Source organism: Salvelinus sp. IW2-2015, linkage group LG5 (assembly GCF_002910315.2).
Source record: "Salvelinus sp. IW2-2015 linkage group LG5, ASM291031v2, whole genome shotgun sequence".
NCBI classification, from domain to species: domain Eukaryota; kingdom Metazoa; phylum Chordata; class Actinopteri; order Salmoniformes; family Salmonidae; genus Salvelinus; species Salvelinus sp. IW2-2015.
In genome coordinates this window covers 15,472,848-15,491,174 of record NC_036844.1, presented here as the reverse complement: position 1 = coordinate 15,491,174, position 18,327 = coordinate 15,472,848, and the positions used below count along the sequence as shown (strand labels likewise).

Below are 18,327 nucleotides of genomic sequence, written 5' to 3'. Positions count from 1 at the left end.
ATGACTCTGATCTGTGTGCGTGTGTGTGTGTCTCAGCTATGCGGAGCAGCTGGTGTTGTACATGAAGACTGCAGAGCTTCTGTCGTCTGCCTTGCACACAGCCATGGAGCGCGTCAAACAGGGAAAACTGTACCCCTCTGCTACTGTCAAACAAGGTGAGACCCAACAACTTTAGAACACGGCTGATTAAAAGCCAACATTTACAGAAGGATATAACATTACACTCAAATGGCAGATGTATCATTAAAAAAAAATGTATTGAGCCCAACCCTGCTGTGGAGTAGGACTGCTCTCTCTCTCTCTCTCTCTCTCTCTCTCTCTCTCTCTATTTCCAACGTGAACACTGCTCCACTCTCAGCCCTCTACTCTGTGACTGTGTGTTTAGTGGTCAAGAGGCTGAATGAGCTGTACAAGTCCAGCGTGTCGTCCTGCCTCTCCCTCAACACACGGCTGGAGCATTTCTTCTCCTGCAAGCACCGTCTCATGGACCACGTCAATACCATCACCGCCGAGAGGCTGCTGTTTAGCCACACTGTTCAGATGGTAAGGGAGACACTGTGTTTAGCTCAACTGTTTCTGTCGTGTCAGCATCTGGGGCCATGTGTATCAAGCTTCTCAGAGAAGGAGGGCTTATCTAGGATCCGGTCCATGTAATCTTTTTCATTGTAACCTAAAAGGCTAAACTGATCCCAAATCAGCACTCCTACTCTGAGATGTTTTATACGGCCCCTGATCTCTTCTTCGCCCTCTACTCGGCCGGTGGTTGACCCGTTGCACCATTTATACAGCTACATGTTTAAGATCACTGTATATAGTGTGTTGCTGTAGTAAGGTGATATTTAAATAATTGCTCTTTGCTATTATTCAGCCATACTGCCAAATGGAATCCCATGCTGTATTCAAACCCATATACAAACCTTTATCGTGCCATTTTTCCTCTCTCCTCCCTCCCCTCTGCCTCTCCCCAGGTGCAGGCTGCTGCTCTGGATGAGATGTTCCACCAGGGAGAGGCGTCGGTGCTGCGCTACCACAAGGCCCTGCTGCTGATGGAGGGCCTGTCCCTGCTCCTCACCGAGCAAAACGACATCCTCAGCGTCAGCAAGTGTGAGTCACCTCAGAACTTTCACCTCTGACCCACCACATCCATTAAGCCTGAACTGCAGTAGCGTGTCTGTTTTTTTTTTTTACATTTTACAATGTAGTAATTTTGCAGACTCTTATCCAGAGCGACTTACAGGAGCAGTTAGGGTTAAGTGCCTTGCTCAAGGGCACATTGCCAGATTTGTTCACCTTGTCGGCTCGGGGATTTYAACCTGCGTCCTTTCTGTTCATCTCTGTCTGGCCCAACACTCTAACCACTAAGCTACCTGCCTCTAGGCTACCTGTATAAAACATGACTTTATTTCCATGACTACATAGGTAATTACAAAGTAATTGGACACTTTTGGCTGTTCTTTTTTACTTACTGGTAGCTTTGTGAGTTGTCCCTTTCACAACATCAATCAATGAATAATACTACTTKTACTTTCTCTCTCGGCAGGTAAGGAATGCATTGAGCGTCGCCTCACAGCTCTGCAGTCAGGGCTATGTGTTTGAGGACTCTGCTCAGCACCCGTGATGCTGCTATGCTATGATGTCACTCATTCTGGACCGGCACTACCATGCCCAATCAARCTCCCAACCAACTCCGTATCTTCCCCCCACCCTATAGTTTCCATGGAGATGTCAGCCGGTGGGAGMGGGGGGTCGTTAAGAAGGGCCTGTAGTCTGGACTGGGTAGACTCTGGACTGGAGGTTTCTGTGTCTGCCCCACCACCAAGCACTCTTAGSTGAACWGATGTTGGAGATGAAGGGCTTGTGAGGGGGCAACTACACACTCCTCTGTGTGTCAGACAGGACCCCACTAAACGGACTGACTCTCTGCAGAGCCACACACACACACACACAGCCCCTTACCGTCTYGAACGCTACCCTGACCAATCACAGTCAAGCTGTCTGCAGGACGATGCTACTGCAGTCACAGTCTCGCTCCATTTAATCCTGTCAGTAATTCAGCGCAAAGCAATCACAAATGAACCTTCACTCCTAAGACATGAAGTCTCACTATATAAGAAGCCACTCAGTGTAAAAATATAATATAMATCTTTTTTGGTGTGTTTTTCAGGGAAACCAGAAGAGTTTAAGAATGTTAACCCAATTGCATGGCCTGTCACAGCCCACTGGCCTGTTTGTGTACATMTTGAGTTGTATGTAGAAAATAGGTCATTTTAAGTTATGGACCTTACCTGTCAAAGGCTCAGTGGCACAGACAGCAAACCTTTCTAGATTCTCCTGTCTATGGCCCAACAATCTACCTACTGGGCCACATTCTCATTCTTAATATGGCAAATGAAGCATCAATAAAGTGTCATAGACAGGGATAAATAAAGTAAAACACTTCTGTAACAGCACCTATATATGGTTCTATCACAGGATATTAAATATGGACAGGAAATGGGCRTCGCTGAGCATTTCCCTTTGACCAGTGTTTGATATGGCAGCCATGTTGGAGGAACAGCTGYAACCACATACTCCCCATTCAGCTTTTTAGTCAGAGTGCTTGAGATGAATCATCATCATCATCTTAATATTATTTCCTAAAGTTTTACTAAACCAGTAAAAAGCCAGGAATATCACTTTGTAGACGAATTAGACAAAGGAATATTGCCCAAATTGGAAAAGAAACCAATTACCACTGATCTCTGACCAAACATGTGAGAATTAGTTGAGCTTTATTTATTTCATATTTTCCCATTCAAACCTCTTATGGAGTACAGACGTCACAATCAGTTTCAATGTAGGTCTGCTTGTAAAACTTGCAGTATAGTTGCCGGACTGGACTACACCTGTCAATGACTACTGGTGTTATTGCACTGTGTTGAGGTTTATCAGTACTGTACAGAAAGAAGAGGGCGGGGGGGTGAGTTATAAGATGTACATGAAACATATATGTTCAGTTTTTCATGTACATGCTTGGAGAGAATTTTGTTTTGGGAGTTATTTCTATGTTTTTTATTGTAGTTTTAGGCAGTTTTGTGTTAGCTTTATTCATTGTCAGATGTTGAAGTGTGATGGTTGTCTTAATCTTGAAAACAGGGAAATGTCATAAGCTATTAAACTTTGAAAGGTGCCTTTGAAGAAGAAGGGAAAAAAMAAGAAAAATGCTAAATGTGTAAACTGAAAAAATATTTTTGTTGTATTGAGTAGRCAAACTGAGGAGTGATGCTTGTGTTGGATTTTGAAAAGCAGTACAGTTTATTGAATTGTAGTGGATCGGTTGTGTAATTTATATTAGAGGTGGGTGGATATTTCCCTAACCACAGCTTGTATCCTCAACAATAACCAATAGGGGATGGACAAAATATCTCACTGTGCAATGGACCGGTGGTTAGAGGCAACCTATATGCACTCGAAGAAGTTTGTGTGTTTTGTGTATGCATTTGTGTGAAACTGTTTGAAAGAGTGAATGAATGGCTTTTATATTTCCTCARTACAGGMAACTAACAGAAACAAGAGCGGGGGAGCATTTTCCSCTGTGAAGATTGTCTGAATATTCTGGTTTGCCCATAGATGCTTTCTTGCCTTTTTCCTTTCACCAGTCAGCAAAATATACCAAAAAATAAATCACTKTGAAATTCTGCTGCACAAGCATACAGAGTTAAATGTCTAGTTTATATTATACATCCTAGATGAATGATGTGGTCATGTCTAGTGACTCATATGASTTTCATCACCTTATCAGTTGTTATAAAATGGGAAATGTTCAATGACTGGCTGGTAGCAAGGCAATGGTAGACCTTTTAGTTTTTTATATACATGTGTCACGTGTGTCACTATATACATGTGTATATACATGCAGCCATCCTAATGTGTAAGAATCTAAAGCAACACATGTRATGTAAGTCACTCTGTAGAAGAATGACAACTTACAAGGCGGGTTGATTGAAAAGGCCCATGAAGTAAAAGCTTGATCTGCACTCCAGTGCTTGCTTACGTGACACTAATGATATCACTGAAAACAAGGTTTTGCCAACTTAAGACGTTTGCAGTTTTGCTTTTGGCTTTATAAATGCAGTACACCTGAAAGTTTCTTCCACACTGCTGATTTGAATATTGACCATACTATCTCAGTATCACTTGTACATAAGAATAGTAAATGAAGTTATTTCTCTGAATGTGTGTATATATAACAAAGCATGGACAGAATTTCCCCACCCATCCAAAGAAAAGTATTAGAAATAGAAACTTTCCCTACTATCAATTCTAGACTGTTGTTGGAGCTATATCTCTGACTGTACATTTAAGCCTGTAAAAAGGGGGGGAAAAACTATACACTATTACAATGTCTGTGAACATTTCTRGTTTGAAAGGCACTGCAGAAATAAAATTGTGAAAGGAATTAGGTTGTGTATGTTGATTTTTACTGGTGGTTCTTTCTTGAAAATAAAAGAGTTTCATACTTCTGGAGGTGAGGTACAAAATGTKTTAATTATTTGAAAGGATGTTAATAGCTTACTTCTACAATTATTACGTTGATATGCTAATTGTAACCATTGGCATGTTACAATTTCAAGGTGTCTTTAGTGGTAGCCATGCAAACAGCAGCACTTGTTTGCGCTTGCACCAATGACCGTATGGCAGGGTTCATCGACTACAGTAGATTCAACTGCGGGATGTTTTTTGTTTTTTTTGTACCATATTTTCAGGGGGCCGGAACATAATTACAAATTTATACAAATTGACCACAAAAAGGCCAAACAGATATACACTGAACAAAAATATAAACTGTTGGTCCCATGTTTCATAAGTTGAAATAAAATATCCCAGAAATGTTCCATTCGAACAAAAAACGTATTTCTCTCAGATGTTGTGTACAGATAATCCATCCAGTTGACAGGTGTGGCATATCAAGAAGCTGATTAAACAGCACGATCATTACACAGGTGCACTGTGCTGGGGACAATAAAAGGCCACTCTAAAATGTGCAGTTTTGTCACAACACAATGCCACAGATGTCTCAAGTTTTGAGGGAGCTGATGAAACTGGGTTTGCACACCTGAAGAATGTTTGCACAAACTGTCAGAAACCGTCTCAAGCAAGCTCATCTGCGTGCTCGTCGTCCTCACCAGGTTCTTSACCTGACTGCAGTTCGGCGTCATGACCGTCTTCAGTGGGCCTTCGATGGATGAATCCCGGTTTCAACTGTACCGGGCAGATGGCAGATAGTGTGTATGGCGTCATGTGGGCGAGCGGTTTGCTGATGTRAGCATTGTGAACGGAGTGCCCCATGGTGGRGGTGGGGTTATGGCATAAGCTACAGACAACGCACACAATTGCATTTTATCGATGGCAATTTGAATGCACAGAGATAACGTGACGAGATCCTGAAGCCCATTTTCGTGCCATTCATCCGRCGCCTTCACRTCATACTTAAGCATGATAATGCACGGCCCCATGTCGSAAGGATCTGTACACAATTCCTGGAAMCTGAAAATGTCCCAGTTCTTCCATGGRCTGCATACTCACCAGACATGTCACCCATTGAGCATGTTTGGGATGCTCTGGGTTGACATGTACAATAGCGATTTCCAGTTCCCGCCAATATCCAGCAACTTGGCTCAGCCATTGAAGGAGAGTGGGATAACATTCCACAGGCCACAATCAACAGCCTGCGCTGCATGAGGCAAAATGTTGTCACACCAGACAKTGACTGGTTTTCTGWTCCATGCCCCTATCTTTTTTTAAATTAGGAATGTAGTGAAGTAAAAGTTGTAAAAAAATYTAAATAGTAAAGGTACCCCAAAAAACTACTTAAGTAATYCTTTAAAGTATTTTTACTTAAAGTACTTTACACCACTGCCTGGATTCACCTGYTCAGTCTATGTCATGGAACAAGCAGGTGTTCTTAATGTTTTATATACTCAGTGTATGTGATCATAAAAAAATGTAAGCAAGGTTCAYAATMATTGTTTTAGTCAAATATTACACTGAACAAAAATATAAARGCAACAATTTCAAAGATTTTACTGTTACAGTTCATATAAGGAAATCAGTCAATTGAAATTAATGCATTAGGCATTAATCTATGGATTTCACATGACTGGGAATACAGATATGCATTTGTTGGTCACAGATACCTTAAAAAAAAGAATCTACTTTTTAGTCTTTACATTTTCCCAAAAGTACTTGTTACATTTTGAATGCTTAGCAGGARAGGAAAATAGTCAAGTATGACAATTGGGTACTTTTTCTACCACTGAATCCAGGTGAAAGCAATAATCCCTTATTGATGTCATTTTTTAAATCCACTTCAATCAGTGTAGATCAGGGCTCTCCAACCCTGTTCCTGGAGAGCTACCCTCCTGTGGGTTACAACATAATACAACAGGTGTAGACTTACAGTGAAATGCTTACTTACAAGCCCTTAACCAACAATGCAGTTTTAAGAAAAATAKGTGTGAAGAAAGTATTTACTAAAATAAACTGAAGTTTAAAAAAATAATACATATATATATATAGAAGGAAATAAATAATTCAAGAGCAACAATAAAATTAAAAGAGCAACAATAAAACAATAGTAGCGAGGCTATATACAGGTGTACTAGATTAGGGTTGGAATGAAAACCTACAGGACAGTAGCTCTCCAGGAACAGGGTTAAAGAGCCCTTGTGTCAATGAAGGGGAGGAGACCGGTTGAAGAAGGATTTTTAAGCCTTGAGACAATTGAGACATGGATTGTGTATGTGTGCCACTCAGAGGGTGAATGGGCCAGACAAAAATGTAAATGCCTTTGAACGGGGTATGATAGTGAGTGCCAGGCGCACAGGTTTGTGTCATGAACTGCAATGCTGCTGGGGATTTCATGCTCAACCGTTTCCTGTCTGTATCAAGAATGGTCCACCATAGAGACTAACATGGGAACAGGATCAACAGTCTACAGCAGGGATCATCAACTACATTCAGCCGCGGGCCATTTTRTTTCTTGAGCAGATGGTCAGGYGGCCGGAACATAATTAAAAATAATTTGTAGACAAAAAATTGACCACAAGAAGTCCAAACAGATAAATCTTGCTTACATTTGTATACGATCACATATATCTCTTATGTGTGGGAATACTTTGGATGAGATTTCCTAAATTAAAATCCCTTGGAGCTGGTGTTTTAACAGTCCTTTCTGTCTACCATTATATTTTATTATAAAAAAAAGAAGTTTGTTTTGTTTTGCCCAGAATACTTGAGGGACCAAATAAAATTACCCTTGGGCCAAATTCGGCCTGTGGGCTGCCAGTTGGMGAACCCTGGTCTAAAGGAACAGGTAGTACAGTATAAAATACGTTTTTGGGGCGGAAATGTGTCATGTGTGGAGCATTATTTGTTGCTCCACACATGATCAAATAGGCTACTACTGGGGGGAAAGCGACCTGAAGCGGCATAGCAAGCCCAATTGTTCGCATATTTAACTAAACCCGTGCCATCTGAGGTGAAGAGTGAAATAAAACCAGACTGACATATGTATTTTTCATGTTGTAAATGTAAATGTGTTGTAAATGTTCATATGTGGCAATGCTCAGCTGTAGGCTACAGATTTATGCCGGTGCTGTGSTGAGCAGACCATCCTGCTGGGGTCTCTGTCCTCATCCAGCCTTAATCGATATACATTTAGGTKATTTATACTGACCAAAAATGTAAAGGCAACATGCAACAATTTCAAAGATTTTACTGAGTTACAGTTCATATAGGGAAATCCGTCAATTGAAATAAATCCATTAGGCCCTAATCTATTGATTTCACATGACTCGGCCTTGGAGGGCATAGGCCCACCCACTTGGTAGCCAGGCCCACCCACTGGGAAGCCAGGTCCAGCCAATCAGAATGAGTTTTCRCCCACAACAGTGTTTTATTAAGGACAGAAATACTTCTCAATTTCTGGGATTTTTTATTACAGCTCATGAAATGTGGGACCAACACTTTACATGTTGTGTTTATATTTTTGTGCAGCGTAGAATACCCTCTTATCCAGAGTGACTTAGGCCTACAGTCAGTGCATTTAACTAAAATAGGCGAGACAACCACATATCACAGTCGCATATTGCATTACTGAAATTATTTTAAGTACTTCCTAAACAAACACAGCCTACATATTTCTACGTGCAAAAAATGAGCACGGGATGGGACTGGATTGGTTTTTATCAGGAAGGAACAAGAAAGTTCCGGTGTTATAGAAATGTTGCGGGATCAGGACAGAACAGGAAAARAATTGACAGGACAGTAATGYATTTTAACCCCCGTGTCAACTTCTACTCCACCACCCAAAGGACATCCAGCCAACCTGACACAAGTGCATRGGAGTCAACATGGGCCTGTGGAACGCTTTCGACACCTTGTAAAGTCCATGCCCCCAACGAATTAAGGCTGTTCTGAGGGCAAAAGTGACGGTGAACTCAATATTAGGAAGGTGTTCCTAATGTTTAGTGTACTTGGTGTATATCTCTATTAGGTGTGGGAATACTTTGGAACCGATTTACAACATTAAAATCACTTGGAGATTATTTGCTTGTGTTTTTACAGTCTTATATGTACAACAATAAACCAAATCATAAACAATTTGTTTTGCTCAGAAAATGTTAGGTCAAAAATAAAAACACTTGCACAGTTGGGTAACCCTGATGTAGGCTTGCACCTCCCTCTCTCTTGACGAGTAGGGCGCATGCGGTGTATGGGGATTTTGCTAGCCTAGCTGTAGGAAGCTGTGCCTCTCTGTGTGAAACGATCAACCAATAGGGCCTTGTTGAAACATCGGTAACAAYCTAGCTAGGTCTCTCTCTCTCCAATTCTTTGTTCTGTTATATTTTATGTTAGAGGCAGTTCAGGTCGTTGTCTTTATAGGTAGGCTAATCCACATAAAATGACCGATCAATCATCACTGTTGCTTCGAAAACAACTGGCAGGTAAGCTAGCACCTAACGTTAGCTAAATTAAGCCGAGTTGAACAAGTGTGGTAGTTACCTGTAACTTGGCTAGCTAGTGGCCAACTTGGCTAGCTTGTAGTCAAATAATGTTTGTTTTACTTGTATTTAAATGTCAACGTAGCTACGGCTAGTACGCAATGCAAATTCCCAGCTGGTGTATGTTTAGCTAGCTAACGCGTGACATACCATTTTGCTAACCAGTTAAAGTTAACTAGCTAGCAAAACACAACAGTGGTGGTGACGTTATGTTCGCTAGCTAAGACTTGTAGAAGTGTGCCATTTATGTGATCGTAGCCACACGTCTAGGTAATTTCCTCAAGCTAAATAACATTCAATGTTCATTTTAACTGGTCCGTTAGCTGAATTCTAGACTGACGTTTATGAAAAGCTTGACAACACGCATGACATGGCATCAAGTAGATCACACTTTCAGGGGTGGGTATTGGGTAATAATGTCCGCGTGTTTGTTTACCCCTTTTTAGAGCTCAACAAGAACCCTGTGGAGGGATTTTCTGCCGGTCTCATAGACGATGATAACATCCATCAGTGGGAGGTGGTTGTTATTGGCCCTCAAGATACATTATTGTGAGTGTTTTACAAATCTGCTATGTTTGTTGAAGGCATAACCTGGAGACCCCACGTTGAATTGCATTGGATTCAACGTTGGGGATAAATGAGCGTTAGGATCATGAAAGTTTACTCTTACGATCTCTACAAGCCAGAATATATATTGTATATTTACTTTACCAGTTGTCCATGTGGTTGGTCCTTTGCAGGTAGGAATGAGACAATATATCCACATGAAAGAATAATTCCAACTTTTGTAAATGTGTTCAGATTTTCTATCACCTGAAGCATGTGCACAAGATGAAAAATACATGCACTAGGCATGCATACTTGCTGAGCTTGTGCAAGTGTTTACGTGATTCTGCCACATGCTTCAGGTGATAGAATTCTGAACTCACTACCAGCCCTTTAAAAAGTTGGTGTACAAGTGCATTCGGAAAGTTTTCAGACCCCTTCACTTTTTCCACATTTTGTTACCTTACAGCCTTATTCTAAAATTGATCAAATAAAATAAATTCCTCATCAATCTACACACAATACCCCACCTTATTTACATAAGTATTCAGACRCTTTGCTATGAGATTTGAAATTGAGCTCYGGTACATCCTGTTTCCATTGATCATCCTTGAGATGTTTTTACAACTTGATTGGAGTCCACCTATGGTAAATTKAATTGATTGGACATTATTTGGAAAGGCACACACCTGTCTATATAAGGTCCCACAGTTGACAGTGCATGTCAGAGCAAAAACCAAGCCATGAGGTCGATGGAATTGGCCGTAGAGCTCCGAGACAGGATTGTGTCGAGGCACAGATCTGGGGAAGGATACCAAAACATTTATGCAGCACTGAAGGTCCCCAAGAACAGTGGCCTCATAATTCTGAAATGGAAGAAGTTTGGAACCCCCAAGACACTTCCTAGAGCTGGGCGCCCGGCCAAACTGAGCAATCGGGGGAGAAGGGCCTTGGTCAGGGAGGTGACCAAGAACTGTGTGTTCTTGGTCCAACAGGACAATGACCCTAAGTGCACAGCCAAGACAAGGCAGAAGTGGCTTCGGGACAAGTCTTTMATGAATGTCCTTGAGTGGCCCAGCCAGAGCCCGGACTTGAACCCYATCAAACATCTCTGGAGAGACCTGAAAATAGTTGTGCGGCGATGCTCCCCAACCAACCTGACAGATCTTAAGAGGCTCTGCAGAGAAGAATGGGAGAAACTCCCCAAATACAGGTGTGCCAAGCTTGTAGCATCATACCCAAGAAGACTCAAGGCTGTAATCGCTGCCAAAGGTGCTTCAACAAAGTACTGAGTAAAGGGTCTGAATACTTTTGTGAAAGTGATATTTCAGTTTGTTTAATACATTTTAGAATAAGGCTGTAACGTAACAAAACGTGGAAAAAGTCAAGGGGTCTAAATACTTTCCGAATGCACTGTACCTTTCATAACGTTTCCCCTAAGGTTATTAGCCTACCTCCTCTTTCTCTCCCTTGTTGCTACATTCCTTCCTCGCTTTCAACAGTTAAGGACAACAACTTATTTCATTTATCTTCATCATTCTAATGACATCCTTGAATAATATAGGACTAGAAAGATGCAGGAGGCTTTCACTTCTCTTCCAGATTGAATGGTTATGGGTCTGAATAAATTTCTGCTATAGCTTACCGTGCATTCGCTTTTCTTTCATACTATCCGTGAGTTTTATTGGCTGCTGTATTTAACATTCAGCAAAAAAGAGATTGCGTCCCTCTTCGAATAGCCTATTGGTATAAGTTATGCCAAAAACAAATGTCCAGCAAGCTATTCTAGTCTAACTAGTTCTGCATGGGACTRCAAGAGCTAAGGGGTGTTTTTTAAGGAGAGACCAGCGGATGACAGGCACTTGCGTATAGGGCAAGAGACAGAGGCTATAAATTAGAAGGTTATTATGCATAACCCATCTTTAATTAGCTAAATGTAAGGCTAATACTGCATTGAATTTATTACCTTAAGAGGTAGGCTAGGAGAGCGTGCTCGCACGTGCACAGATTTAAAGCAACGATGTTCGAGTGATAGGCTGTTTTAAAACTTTACAACAAAAAAAGGTGACCCCCGAAAGCCAGATGGAGATGGGTAAATTAGAAGCGCATTTGGTCTTTATATTACTGTAGCATAGACTATGTTGCAAAAAAATATAGGCCTGCCAATCACAATWWWAAAAAAAGTTCCCTTGATGAGATGATAGGTCTACATGCATTGTGACCTGCGCTCCATACTGAGATGGGCTGTCTGTCCCCACCCTGAGCATTGATGATTCATCATGTAGAGGCCGTAGAGAAACCAGATTTGACAGRGCATATAATTTAACAGTTCCATTTCACGCCATGCTGTTCATAGAAATAATTTATTATCATTTACCGGTTTGTCAGTTATTTATCCCGGGGAAAGGGACTGGTTTTGGGCGGTAAATCTGTGTAACTGGGTACCTGCCTATTATCTATGTTACCAGAGCCTCATCTTAATCTCGTCAAACTGTTTCTATGGTGGATTCTCGGACGCAATTTATGGAATATGCCAAAACTTTGGAGATGGCAAAGTCAGAGATAAGCCAGTGGTTTCCATCAGTGGCAACGTTTTCCCTAAATCAATGCTTATGACAAATACAGAACCAGACATAGACCAATTCATGAATATGTATAAGTAGACTTCGTCATTCTTCGGAGGTAGAACCTAAATGTGCATTTCATCTCTAGGACAGGAAATTAAATAGTGGTGGCAACTTCCTCTGGGGGTGGGGGGGGTCCTTTTTTAAGAAGAGGAATTGTATAAATAGGCGGGGTTTACTTTGTGTCTGTGGTAAATAGTGACGGGCACTTAGCACCTCATATGAGTGACACTAATTTTCTCATCTTGTCTCTTTACAGCGAGGGTGGTTTCTTTAAAGCCTACTTGACCTTTCCCCATGACTACCCACATAGGCCTCCAAAGATGAAGTTCATCACAGAAATATGGCATCCCAATGGTAAGTGGTTTCATTGATGAATCACCTTCGTCTCTTTCTGTGCTATTTACTCTCGGCCTTGCCATGGCACACCTCCTGCCTTCATCTCCTGCTCTGTGCTTGATCTCCAGGTGGTTCTAGGCCTTCCTCTTTTGTGTTTGCCCTGTGGGTTCCATGCTGGAGCCTGTTTTGTGATTGATTTGTTTCTTCTTAGTGTGTCCTATCCAGCTCCACTTCCTTCTCTCATTGTGCTTCCTATTGGGTCTTGTTTTGTAATTTCCCACAGCCTGATGTTGCTGACGTATTCTGGGAGTCTACTGGCCAGACACCATCTGAGACAGTGGTTAAATAATTACTTTAGTTTGTTCAGCATGTTCAAAGTGTTCTCCGTGTTTCAGATCCATACAGAAAAATGGATTTGACATTTGAGTTGAAGATCTTCAGTTTTGTTCCATGTGCTATACAGCTGACGACTAAAGACCTGTGTGTTAGTAAGATGGTCAGCAGTTTATGATTCCTGTACTCCTCTCTTTCAGTTGCAAAGAATGGTGATGTGTGTATCTCCATCCTGCACGAGCCCGGAGAGGACAAGTTTGGCTATGAGAAGCCTGAGGAGCGCTGGCTGCCCATTCACACTGTAGAGACCATCATGATCAGTGTCATCTCCATGCTGGCCGACCCGAACGGCGACTCACCCGCCAATGTGGACGCAGCCGTAAGTCCCAGACTTACTCCCTCGCAGACGGGGGAATTCAATGAGAAAAGCTGAAACATCGCATATGGTGCTGTTTTTTTCTTGTTTTTATGGCCTCAACGAATTTACAGAAACAAGTGAAATGTCAGTGCTCATATAGTTTTTGACTTGATTTTGTAGAACAACATTTTTGATAGTAGTAGTGCGGGATTATCTACCAGTTTAGTTGATTGTAGTGCTTGTGAAGCTCGAGTTTTTAATGTACAGTTGTGTTGTGCCCTGCAGAAAGAATGGAGAGAGGATCCTTGTGGAGAGTTCAAGAGGAAGGTGGCTCGCTGTGTACGAAAGAGTCAGGAGATGGCGTTTGACTAGGCCCCTTCCCCCACCATTGCCACACACCCAGTGAGTACCTTTCTGGATCCACACAGCGCTCGGCTATAATCTCACACTCACGTTGCAGAATTTGAGACCCATTCAGTGCCTTGGCTGGATAGTACATCTTCAATTGTTTGTTTCCCTATCAGTCTTGATCGTTTCCCTTGATTTATATTTTGTCTGCAAGCTAATTGTTTTGTTTTTTTGCTAGAATTTTAACATCGGGAGATCGATCATGTCACTCTTCAATAAAGACTTTTGCACCAGTGCTCTGCTCTTAGGAAGATGTGGAATAAAAAGCCAGCCCTTTTTCTTTAGTTGTGTAAATAGGGTCATCTCCTATGTGGATTTGTGGAGGAAAAAACATCCCCTCATGGTTATTGCCCAGTTCTCACCTTAGACTTATTTATTTAAATGATAATTATGACAACTCAAGATGCATGTTTTTGTTTTGAAGAGCTTATTCTTTATTTTCAACCTGCCACTGAGCCATCTACTTTTGACTTGTCTCTTATGCAATTGTGGTCAATGAAGAGATACCAACCAACAATGGCTATCGTTGCCCCCGTTCTTTACCTATGGAAGCCCATTCCTTCCAAAGTGTTCTGCAAAGTCCTTTCTCTCAAAAGGGTTAATACACTCTGCTGCCTTAAGTTGTTTCCCTGTTAGCTAAGGAAACTGTCTCCGGTGATGTCTGTTTTCTTCAATTTTTGATCAATAATTTTTTGGGGATAAACAAACCTAAGAATATTAGCATGAGGAAAATAATATTTTTTTGTAATAAAGATCTCAGCTCTAATTGTATATGTAAATATTATGTACTGTATATCATAGATCTCAAGTTATGTCTTTTGGTTTTCCCCTTCATGTATTATCAGTGAAGTTTGTATACTTGATTTTCCTTGCTGTTAGTCTTGATTTCCTTCTAGGATATTTTTCAGGGACATGTGTTCAGTGTCATTTTTCCTTTGTCTATCCTTGTGTGATTAATTATTTAAGCTTTGGTCACCTGTTAACATCTACAGAAAGAAAAGTAATCACATTTCAGATGGTTGTAGTTTGTGTAGTCTCAAGGATGTGAATAAGGTGATGCCAGTTTTGGTTGAATGTCCACACCAGTATTGCCATTTTCTCCTGTGGAAGCAGATTACACTAGCCCTTTGCAACAGCACAATTTCTATCCACGAGGAGAAGCTTTTGAGTGTTACGCAAGTTATTCATGCAATGCAAAGGATCAAAATAATGAAAGTGGTGATGGATTGTTAGAACAAGCAATAAGACTTGTAGCTCAATAGTTTATTTAACTGATAGTACCAATAGTTATACCTATTCACCTGTGTGGAGTGAGGACTGGCATGAGTTGTGAAATCACAGGTTTTTACACCCACATTGTTTAACTTGAGCCCAATAAAGTTTTTAAAACGGTAATATCTTCATGTTTGACAATGTAACCACTCTTCCTTGATTGTGTAAGAGACCAACCGAGACATGTTTTCATAAATGTTTTATTGCATTAAGCAATCGCTTAACATGATCAAAGAAGCCACCCGACAACAGCATGTCCATGTACTCTTCAGTATAAAATCATCTTGGAGGCACAAAAATCCATCTGCCTTGCACTAGTTTAGTTCCTAGTTATCTACTGTCCAGGAGCRGACAGGCTTTTGTTCATGAACTGTTTCTTAACAAAGCACACCCACCACTGAAAAAGAGGTCACAGTCAGGGTTAGTCCATCAATCCATACAAAAAATTTGTGACAGGAGCGGTCGGATGTCTCACCTTGCTGGGTTTATCTGTCTGTGGGTCAAACACACGGTCACATAGCCTCAGCCCCGTCTCCTGGCGGATCTGCTGCAGGTACGCCCTCATGGTCTCTGATCAGGAAAAACCACGGGGGGGGGGGGGTATTTAATTACTATACAGTGCAGCCTAAAACACTAATGTACTGTTAGTGTGGCACCTCTATCAGTCTACTCAATAGTGTTACTAATACTGAAAAGATGAAATGTTATTACTGTAGTTCCTTACCTTCTTCCTGCTTGTTGCTGGGCTTTGCATACATGGCGTTGAGAGGGAAACCAGGTTCTCCAGGGATGGGGAAGTTGGTGATGCCCAGGGTGTACATCTCCTTCTCTCCCTGACCCCTGGAGCTGCACTGCAAATAAACATCACATAAGAATTCAGGAGGGGAGTTCAGAGGCTAATGTTCAGAGGACCCAACATTCCATATCACTAAGGGAGGGGGTCATTTGGAATCAATAGCTATTTACTTTATTAGAAAAGCCTGTTGGCAATCAATTAATTCGATTTTGTTACCTTCTGTAGCTTCTTCAGGCATTCAGAAATGTACAGGGTGACGTAGATCAGTGTCCTGTCTGCCTCATTCTGGGGAGAGAAAAAAAACAGGTTGATAACTCCAATGATACACCAGGCCTTGTGACCGACGGACTTAAGTCCATAGTAATGAGAATACTGTATCTGTTGTCAACATGCTGTGTCCAGGGTTGTCTCAGGCAGGGGTTCCCAGACTCAAAATACTTTTTTATATTTACAAAATATTACTAACAGAAAACAAATTCCAAGGGATCAGTGGAATAAGTTTAGAGCAATGGTTTTCAAACTTTCAGCTTGAGACCACTTTTTCCTGACAGAATTTCTGGGGGACCCCATTTTCCTCATGACCCTACCACACCCAATATGACAACCTAAAAACGGTACATTTATCTTTTTTCAACGGCAAATAACCTTCAATTCATTACGTTTTAATCTCMTWTCAAWTTTTTTWRWWAAACGGAATCAAWTTTTATTTATCAAATACAATATGTACTTGTAATTTRCCTCCACTTTTAGCTTGTGGGCGCTACTTTCAGAACTACTGCCTAGAAAGTATACAAAAGRACTGGAGAATCCCTTTAACCCTGGGCAACATGGGCCTAGGAGGCTCACAGGGATATTGGTATCCACTACAGTACTCCAATTATACATTTGATACTTTTTATTCCCCCAATATTTGTTTATTTTATAAAACAGCAAAGTTTTCTTTCTGCTCCATGACAAAATTAGTAGAATTGCAGGAAATTTGCAAAAGGTTCTRTCTATGGCAAAAGGCGGGCTTTTAAAATGTTCCCGAACTGCCGAAGTCATAGTAAAACTCCTTATATTCGCTCGAGTTATGTTCCGATTATGAAGGGTCCCTGTMGAATTTGCTATCAAAAAGTTTGAGTACTGCTTGTCTATGGGTGTATGAGAGCAGATCCTAGTTTTAGTCACTGCCTAACTAAGCGCTGCTAACAGAGCTATGAGAAGACTATTGCCAAGGGCAATATTCAGAGAAGCAGGCTGGGGCATGCGGAATACCACAAGCCAAACCACTCTAGAAAGGGGGGAGGTACACAAGCCAAACCACTGTAGAAAGGGGGGAGGTACTGTAAAAACATTAACTTCCTTATAACATGTAGTCTACTCTATTATACTCAGACAGCATTCCATAAATAGCAGATGACCACTTCCATTTTTAACAGTCACCATTTTGCAAAAAAATTGCACATTTCAATGTTGCCGTACCTTGATTTCATAATTCTTAAAGAAGACATTAGCTTTGAAATAGTAGATGGCCTCCTCAATGATGTCTGAATCTTTGGCTGAAACAAAGACAAGTTGAAAATAGAGGAAGTTAGGGGATGCTGGCCAAGTTCTTCAAAATAAAGAGAATAAACACTTGAGTGACTCATGGCACCTAATAAGTAAGCAACATGCACCACCAGGCAACCAGTCAAGTGGAATTCAAGAAAGTAGGATATCTAAAACTTCTTCATATCACACAAGAACTTTGTACATTCTTGTAGGCTATTTTCTAAACCCCATGGATGGAGTATGGTAAATTAGGAACGTCAACACCAGTTCTTTAAAGTTGGTCAATAAATTGTTACGTTTGCTAGCTGAAACATACTCTCTTTCGCTGCAGGGCCCTTGAATTGGGTTTTTAGTGGCAGCATAGCCATGTTCCCCACCATCTTGGTGTCCCCATCCATCAAGCCAGAGTGATACGCCTGCAAAGGAAAATGAAACAGTTGATGCATATATAATGATGACCATGAGATTATCTTTCTGACAAAATGAAAACGACAACACTCTACTGGATAGCGGTCAGAGCTATAGCTACTAAACTAGCAGATTAGCTAGCAGCTAAACCCACCAAACAACTAACTCCATTGGTTGCATAAATTAACATGTCTCTATTTTACCGGTTTTCATTCAATTGGCAACTACAGACCAATATTTTTACAATTTCGTTGCCACGTTATTTTGGGTGATCCAAAGCATTATTGTTAGACTGAAATGACTAACGTTAGCTAACTAGAAAATGCTACGGTCGATACAGATTGGGGAAGACATAAATAATTACATTTCAGCGAACACACTTAAAGGTAGTTCATTTAAGAAGTGGTCATAATATMTTATTTACTTACCGGCATTTTGAGAGATTAATGTAAATCTTTCAGCCCCAGCAAACTAAAAATGTAWGCGTTTGTCAGGACACTACTGCTACTAGTGCTGCTGCTTCCGCCTGTCCCACCCAACAGAATTGACAGGAAATAGACCAACGAARAGAGACGCGGTGTGTACAATAAATGAATGACCACAGGGTGGCGCAACTGATCACCATTTTCATCGCAATAAATGTCAAAACGTTGTTTTACAATAGTT

The 18,327-nt window shown here is 41.0% G+C and overlaps 3 protein-coding genes across 6 annotated transcripts in view; 2 read left to right on the top strand and 1 right to left on the bottom strand.

Moving 5' to 3' along the window:
- Positions 1–4,438, top strand: part of LOC111964508 (serine/threonine-protein kinase ULK1) — a 49,448-nt gene extending 45,010 nt beyond the window's left edge. For all 4 annotated transcript variants that reach the window (XM_070443573.1, XM_070443574.1, XM_070443572.1 and 1 more), the window contains 4 exons: positions 37–155; positions 386–543; positions 969–1,104; positions 1,541–4,438. In XM_070443573.1, the coding sequence (XP_070299674.1) occupies positions 37–155; positions 386–543; positions 969–1,104; positions 1,541–1,596 (469 nt within the window). In that variant the 3' untranslated portion in view covers positions 1,597–4,438. The remainder of the gene's footprint in view (positions 1–36; positions 156–385; positions 544–968; positions 1,105–1,540) is intronic.
- Positions 4,439–8,733: 4,295 nt separating this feature from the next.
- LOC111963971 (ubiquitin-conjugating enzyme E2 G1) lies at positions 8,734–14,423 on the top strand. The gene is made up of 6 exons (XM_023987584.2): positions 8,734–8,987; positions 9,491–9,593; positions 12,474–12,571; positions 13,087–13,265; positions 13,530–13,646; positions 13,831–14,423. Exons 1-5 carry the CDS (start codon positions 8,945–8,947, stop codon positions 13,614–13,616), a joined length of 510 nt encoding a protein of 169 aa, XP_023843352.1. The 5' UTR covers positions 8,734–8,944; the 3' UTR covers positions 13,617–13,646; positions 13,831–14,423.
- Positions 14,424–15,108: 685 nt separating this feature from the next.
- LOC111963970 (actin-related protein 2/3 complex subunit 3-B) lies at positions 15,109–18,212 on the bottom strand. Its single transcript, XM_023987583.2, has 7 exons — positions 18,090–18,212; positions 17,570–17,669; positions 17,185–17,261; positions 15,937–16,005; positions 15,649–15,775; positions 15,400–15,494; positions 15,109–15,321 (listed from the first exon to the last, which is right to left on the bottom strand). The coding sequence occupies exons 1-7, from the start codon at positions 18,093–18,095 to the stop codon at positions 15,259–15,261; spliced, it is 537 nt and encodes a 178-aa protein (XP_023843351.1). The 5' UTR covers positions 18,096–18,212; the 3' UTR covers positions 15,109–15,258.
- Between the last annotated feature and the right edge of the window lie 115 nt (positions 18,213–18,327).